At 34.4% G+C, this 8,067-nt stretch overlaps 1 protein-coding gene across 1 annotated transcript; it reads right to left on the bottom strand.

Annotated features, from left to right (window-relative positions):
• Window positions 1-2,066: 2,066 nt before the first annotated feature.
• LOC127247625 (uncharacterized) lies at window positions 2,067-5,865 on the bottom strand. Its single transcript, XM_051269567.1, has 2 exons — window positions 5,653-5,865; window positions 2,067-2,674 (listed from the first exon to the last, which is right to left on the bottom strand). Exons 1-2 carry the CDS (start codon window positions 5,753-5,755, stop codon window positions 2,337-2,339), a joined length of 441 nt encoding a protein of 146 aa, XP_051125524.1. The 5' UTR covers window positions 5,756-5,865; the 3' UTR covers window positions 2,067-2,336.
• Window positions 5,866-8,067: the final 2,202 nt, after the last annotated feature.

Genomic DNA, 8,067 nt, shown 5'->3' with positions numbered 1-8,067 from the left:
AGCCCTAATTAAGGCCTAGTGGAGTTTTCTTCGTGGTGTGCTCATCACTATTATTTGAGAATGAAAATAAGATATAAGGGAGGCGCTAAAAGACTCGTGTGTGTGAGTTATCCTTATGTGATATGTGTCATCTTATTCAAATTATCTTATTCAAATGATTTTGTGGCATTATACCGTATTAATTTATATTCGATTAATTGTACTTACTCAACCGTTGTGTTGATCCTCTTTCTACAAATTTTTTTTGTAGGTAATAGTGCTTCCGTTATACCTAAATGATGCATTCACGTCATATGATCCATCGGGGGAACTAGAACTACTTTATCTTCTAAAATGTTTTTGAAATCCGTTATTAATGTTTAAAAACTAATGCCTTTTGAACTATTTCCAACTTATGCTTTTGACTCGAACCTTATTTATTTAAACGATAAGCCGGTGCACTTTAATTTTAAATTCCTATTTAGTTGTTTGTATTAATTGATTTTAGCCTTAGCGCCACAATGTAGGGCTCGTTGGTTAATGAACGAGCCTTCTTGTGTGGCATGGCGGTGACACGCCGGTTTAAGCCGGCTGAGGTGTTACAATTGGTATTACCTAGATTAAAGGCTCATGCTTCTTGGTTAATAAGACTTGAAAGCTTTCAGAATTTCTAAAATCAATTAGATCATGGGTTTAGTCGGGTTTGGGTGCATTCATGGCATGCATTGCATTTTATGTTTATTCTGTGTGTTTATGTGCATTGGTTATGCTGTTTGATTAGTTAGAGCTTATTAGGTCTAGTCTCGAGTAGCAAGATGCCCCCTAGGCGTGCTCGTCAGCCCCCTGTGGCACCTTTCTTTCATATCAAGTAGATATGCTAAGAAGTTAGAATTAGATTCTCGAGTAGAGGTTTCGGTAGAGATTACTACCTTCAGGAGAGCTAGTGCCTTGTAGTTGTCTTTTTGTAGGAGTGTCTTCATGATTGGAGACATAGAATTTCCTATTAATCTTTTGAAGCTTAAATTAAAATAGTTGTTTGAGGTAGCTCCAGTCGTGCAGATCGATTTCGAGAACGAAATTTCCTAAAGGGGGAATGATGTAATATCCCGTAAAATAATCGCCGAAATTTTACCGAGATCGGACAAATTTGGACCTAATTTATTTTGGGCTTTTAGTGTAAGAAATAAAGAAATTGAGTTTAAATTATGAGAAAAATTGAGTTTGGACCAATTTGGGCCCAAGTAGGGTAAAATAAATAATAAAGGCTAATAAAGGCTAAATAATAGAGGGCAATCTTAGATGTATCTTCTAAACCATTAAAGCTTTTTCTGATGGTCTAATTCTATAAGATCATCATTACTTCATCGGGATGATGCAATTTTTGGCCTCGGCTGATTGTTTGATTCTATGTAATTTTTCCAAGCGATACACCTCTTTTAAGTTTCAGTGTTTTGATGATTTGATTCTATTATTTGACGGAGTAATTACATCACATATATTATCTATGCAAATAAACCTTCTATGTACATAGTAATAGTACATACAATACCATTTGGAATTAAAACAATATGTATTGTGTGAATTATTATAATATTGTCAATTCATAACATGCATTGTACCTATCAACTATGTTAACACGTGGCACGTGATTTGATCAAAGGTGATATGGATTTTGTAAATTATTACCATGTGTTTTCAATATCTGTTTTATGTTCGTATGCAATCTTGTGTAAAATTAATCATGACGTGTGCATCGTCATCATATATTGATTAAGATTAATCAACACGGTCTGATTAACCGCTGCCATCGGATCATTTAAACCATTAGCATGATAATAAGCTATTGAATCTTGATGTAAATTTGTTGAATTGTAGTAGAGATATTGAAGTGTAGTGTAGATTTATTAATTACGTACATATTGAACAAGAAATCCGATTAACAATTGTCTAAATTTACTGAATGACAAACACGTGTTGTTACTTGACACTATAAGAAAGTCATTTGAACGACAAACAAAATATATTGCTATATCCAATTATTCAACAGAGAATCTGGATTCTTACATATTCATTGTATTCTCTAGTGCTTATCTAAGTTCTTGTTGGATTAATATCTCATTGTTTTGAATCCCATTGCTTTTGCACAATCAGATCAATTACAAACTGTATGGGCAGTACACAACACCCCAGCACAGCAATCGTGAAAAAAATATCGAAAACTACCAAATATAGAATAATACATCGTACAAGACTAGTGGTTTACAACATATCCCAGCAATCTGAAGTGTGGGCTGTCAAAGTGAAACACTTTTAGCCTCCTTCAAATAGATTTCTTGACCCTAGAAGTAATGCAGGATTCAACCGCTGGATGCAGTTGAAGTGCTGCATGAAGAAGGGTAATAATCTAGAACCTCGACAGCCATTGCCTCATTTCCACTTGAGATCTTCGGCACTTCCTTTGAGTTGTTGTATTTTGTAAAAAAATACAAGATAGACTTGTTCTGACTCTGCGACTCTTTAGAAGATTCCGTAGATTGAAAACTAGGACTAGGAGTTGTGCATGAATCAGCTGAGCTGCAGCTGGCATTACTCAGCATAACAGTCTCAGGAGAGCCGGTGATGGCGCATGTGTCCATCGCGGCGGGGTCTTCTTGGTTACAACGAGAACCTTGTTTAAGTTTGAGAAGGGTGGATTCTACAAAAATGAAACCAATAAGAAGATCAAAGATTGTTTTAAAATCTAAAGTATGGCTTTATTTATTTATTTATTTATTTCATTGCGAATTTATTCTTTTCCAAAACTATCACATACAACACTCATTTTTCAATACAAAACATTACATTCAACTGTTATCATAAAAATTTCTGAAACTAGAACCCATATAAAAATACGGACAAACCCATGGGTTTGTCATTTGTTGTTTTTATATTCTCTATCATTTCCAAATAGTTTATATATATAGAGATTGTTCAATAAAAATAAATTATTTTTTTCTCACAAAATACTAAAAAAATAATACTTCATCCGTCCGCCTCTAAGGGTCACATTTACATTTTATGTCGTTTTATTTAATATTAAAACTATTCTTATATTTGTATAATTTTTTTGTACAAATGTCCTTCTATTAGTATTATAAGACACCACTGAAAATATTTTTGCAAATTTTTTTTTAATTTGTATACGTTTTGATATAATAATTAATATTCAAATATCAATAAGACCCTTAGAACCGAATGGAGGTAGTAATAGATACTTTTCTAAACAATATTACAAATTCCCAAAACATTTTCACAATCTCAATTACTAATAATAAGAAACTCATTATTCCGGGAAACAATAGTGTTTGCTTTCAATTTTTATCATTCATAATAAACATAATTTTAAATAAAAATATATTACTTTCCGCACAAAATATTAAAAAAACAACAAAAATAAATATTTTAATAGCAATTTTCACAATTCACAATAACTAAGGGAAACTCCAATAATTCTTAAACACTTTTTATTTGTTTGGTTTTTATTTGAAATTGGAGAGTTGATTTTAGTGATTCAAAAAAATATTTTGATATAATATTTTTTTAAGAGAAAATAGTTCATTTATGTGCAAGTTGAATAGATTTGAAATCATAATCAAACACAATTTAAATGAACATAACCTACTGAAAACATCAAATCCATTCACTATCTTCCACTTCTTCAACTATAAAAATTGAAATCCAAAACAATATAAAGCTATTTGTTACCTTTGCACACAAGTTTTCTATACTAGAAATAAAACAGAAAATAGAAAATATAATGCTTGTCATAAAAAAATATAACATGACTTGTATGTTCGTGTCCACCAATTCATGGGATTTTTAAGAGTTAGTTTTTTTATTTGTATTTTTTTCTAAAAATATCAAATCCAACAACTATTTCATTTTAAAAAAAAAAAAAAAACATTGAAATATAAAGAGCATGCAGACACACAAGCAAATCAACAACAAATGATAGTAAACGTTAATAATCTAAAATGTTAAATCAGTAACTAGTTTAAACTTCTTTGTTTAGAGATGCCTATTTGCTTTGTGAATACCTATATATACATACACAAAAAGGCCGTATTTACTTTGTAGGATTAGATTCTGTTATAAATAAACATAATTGTGGCATTAATAATTCTAAAATTAACCTAATCTAGGAAGATAATCTAAAGGGACTATTATTATACTAAACTCCTTATTGTGAGTTGTTTAAATTTGACAATGACATTTGTATTCAATTCTTTTCCTTTTTCACCATAAACATGTGCAATAAAATTAAAATAACTAATGAACATTGAGATGTAGTTCATAACACTCTATCATTTTTTAACATCCTATAAATACACTTGCTTCTGAAATATCAAAGATGACACAGCTCAATGATTCTCAATAAATCTGCAATCTAATGAAGACTCAAATATGGAACATGCTAACTTTCCAATTCCCAGTTCTTAGTTCAGATGTCTTCTTTGGAAATTCTAATTCAGAACATTAACCAGTGCAATGTACCTCTGCTATCCTTCAATAAAGCCACAACTGGTTTTTAGAATGGATGGCTTTGAAATACATCTGAATTCAAATCCATGATTTGGATTATGTAAATTTGTAGGAAGTATTTGAATAGTATTTCCAATAGAACCAAGATGAACTTTGCAAAAGCGCCCATACCAATCAAAATAGCAAAATAAACTCTGCAGACACTTGTGAAAATGGTTCACATAGAGAGATTTAGAATAATGCGCATATGTAGAAGATTTAAAGATTGAAATATTATGAAATGGACTTCAAATCGAAAAGGATTCAAAATCCATTCACCTCAAATTCTAAAAGACTTTCCAGGATAACATTGTTTATGTACACATTTCCATCAGATGGTCGCACCTAATAGAGAATTCTTTTGCAATCTAACTGTGCTTTGTAGTGCAGAGATTTTCTTATCTGGATGCTAATCAACAACTAACTTAGCTCAATTGGAGCATGAGGAAAGGATAAACAAGGAAATGGACATGATATACAATAGAAGGACAATAGTGTTCGATTACTTGATTGATTCAGTATATAATAATTCATAAACGTGTAAAAACCTATTTCTATGACCCCTATTCATCTTAGGAAGAAGGATGATGAATCCAAATCAAACAAAACACTGATGAAGTAGAAATCTAACCTAACATATGAGTGTGTGTATCTCAGGATATCTTCTCAAGGTTAGGAATTTCTGAGATTATCCATAATTAGACTTGACAGCAGCTTAAGACACAGCTTCGGATCAATAACAGTTCAAATCTAAAAGAAGCAAGACTATGTATTTTCCATGAGAAGGAAGACCATTTCCTCGAATTTTGTCATCCTGACCTTTTCTAAGGAGCAGAATAATCCTTCACTTCCATAATTCCATAGAAAGGCTTCTGATCTGCTCATAAATTTTCCCAAATCGTATAAACCCTAAAATGGCATCCTACTAACAATTCGCAAGACACGAACTATATAAGACATCAAATTAGTAACAACAGAAGGAACTAAAATTCACCAAATCCTATACCAAATCAGCTCAAAAACGACAACGATAGTCGCAATTAACTACGCGACGCCGGCTAATTTTACAGAAAATGACCAAAAGAAAGTAGCAGAAGCGAATTGGAAGAGTACCGTAGATGGAGAGGGTATCGTGCTTGACGGCCTTGGAGGGCGGCCTTTCCATCTCCAGCTGTTCCAGCGAGCTCATCGACGATGCCCTCACTTTCCCCAGCATTATTCCCCCGCCCGCCGCCCGCCGTTCCCTTGGGATTGATGAGAGTCGGAGCACGAACTGGGGGAAAGAGAAGCTTTTTGAAGGCTTCCATTGACGCGGCAAAGGCGAGGGCGTTGAATGGTGTGGCGCGGCGATTTTGTGCAGAGCCCATCTCAGTTGAAAATTTTGGACTATGGGCTTATTTGCTTAATCTGTTTCAGCTAACATCATGGGCTGTGTTGTTTTGGATTTTTCTACCTGTATTAGGTTAAGTTTTAGTTTTGGATTTTAAATTTTTTAAACAATAAAATATTAATTTTTAATAATTATTTGAGATGATATTTTAAGGATGTGTTTGTTTGGAGGTTTGGAATTTGAGTTAAAATTTGAATCGTAAAAATTTTGAATTGAAATAGTTGTTGATGCGATGTTTTAAGTGTAAAATTAATTATTAAAATAATATAAAAATAAAAAATAGGTATTTGATTTAATATTTTTGAGAAAAAAAAATTTAATAAATAGTGAAATTCTTACAAAATTCCTCAAACACACCCTAAATATAAAATTAATTTTGAATATAATGTAAAAATAAATACATAAATATTTAATGCCATATTTTTTTATAGAAATAGTAAACATTTTACAAAAATTTTCAAACAAACACAGCGTTATCATTTTTTTATATAAAATATCAAATCAAATATTTAATATTTATTGTTTATATTATATTAAAAATTAATATTACATTTATATATTATGAGTGTGTTTGTTTGGCAGGATTTTTCCCCAAATACACTATTCATGCAATTTTTTATTTCTCAAAAATATCAAATTAAGCACCTTTTTTTCATTATTTATATTATACTAAAAATCAATTTTACATTAAAAATATTACATCAACGCTTATTTATATCACATCATACAACTATTTAAATTCAAAATTTTTACTATTCAAATCCCAATTCAAAATTCAAACCCCCAAACAAACACACCATCAATTAGTACTCATATCACAATAAATAATAATTTAAATTCAAATTTTTATCATTGAAAACATAAATTTAAAACTAATGACCAAACACACACTATAATTAAAGGCGGTGTTTAGACTTCCTTTGGATTGGTGTTTTACAAGAATTTTAGATGATGAAAATGCTCCTCCAGCAAAGGCAACACAGGGGGCACGTCCAGACATCTCCTAACGATGCTCTAGTTTGGTAACGTAACCATACTGAGCAAAAGAAATGAAAATAATAACCGTCTGGATGAGATAGTGGCTGCAGGACCTTGGCGGTCCTCAGGGCAGGCCATCGTAAGGCCGCCACCACATTAGGGACCTCTGGGAAGCAGCGGGTACGCACCACCAGCGTCTCAATGGCAAAATAATATTTTGTTTAGTGGCATTAGCGCGCCCACATCACCCGTGGGGGCGAACGTTCCAAGAAATATCCCCGCTGGAGAAGAAACGGCTGACCCTTGGGGGGCACGGCTGACCACAGCCTCAACACCTCCGACTTAAGAGATGACTTGAGGGGCATCCACCCCACCTCTGAACCTTCCTTAGAGGGCAGCTTCTACTCTTTCGGGTCCATGGGGTCAGCTCCGTCGGCTGTAGCAGTGGCTTGGGACTCAGGTATACCAGCTCTGGCCGTGCCGCCTCCACCTGGGGGGCATGCAGGATGCCAGAATATTTTTTCAGCCGGACCAACCATACAACATGGGTACAGACCTCAACAACCATTGTCTTATCCGAGAGGAAGTGGGTACGCGCCACTAGCATTCCAATGACACAATAATCATTTATTTGGTGACGTAAGCGTGCCGACTTCACCCACAGAGGTGAATTGTCAAGGAAACATTCCTGTAGGAGGATAAGCTATTGATCATTGGGGGTCATGGCCGACCACAACTTCAACACCTCCAGTCGCCCCATTAATTCCAAAGATCACTTGGGGAGCATCAGCGTCACCTCCGAAGATACCCTGGGGGGCAGCTCCACCTCCTCCGGGACCCTACAGATCAGCCTCTTTGGCCGTTGCAGTGGCATAAGAATCAAATGTACCAACTCCATCGGCACCACCTCCGTATAGGGGACAAACATCATACCATGGGATGAATTTTTCTGAGGCATCCGAGCAGCTATAGGAATATGAATCTCCAAATCAGGGGGGGTTACAATAGCATTCCCGACTTCAGCGGCACCTTAGATGACTTGGGGGGCAGGTTCGATTCCTTCAAGAGCACCACCAGCCCTAAGGATGATTTGGGAGGCAGCTCCGACTCCTCCAGGAGCACCACCAGCTCTGCGAATGACTCAGGAGACACCTCTGGCA

Source organism: Andrographis paniculata, unplaced genomic scaffold (genome assembly GCF_009805555.1).
Source record: "Andrographis paniculata isolate CXL003 unplaced genomic scaffold, ASM980555v1 Contig11END, whole genome shotgun sequence".
Taxonomy (NCBI): Eukaryota; Viridiplantae; Streptophyta; class Magnoliopsida; order Lamiales; family Acanthaceae; genus Andrographis; species Andrographis paniculata.
This window is presented reverse-complemented; position numbering and strand designations above follow the sequence as displayed.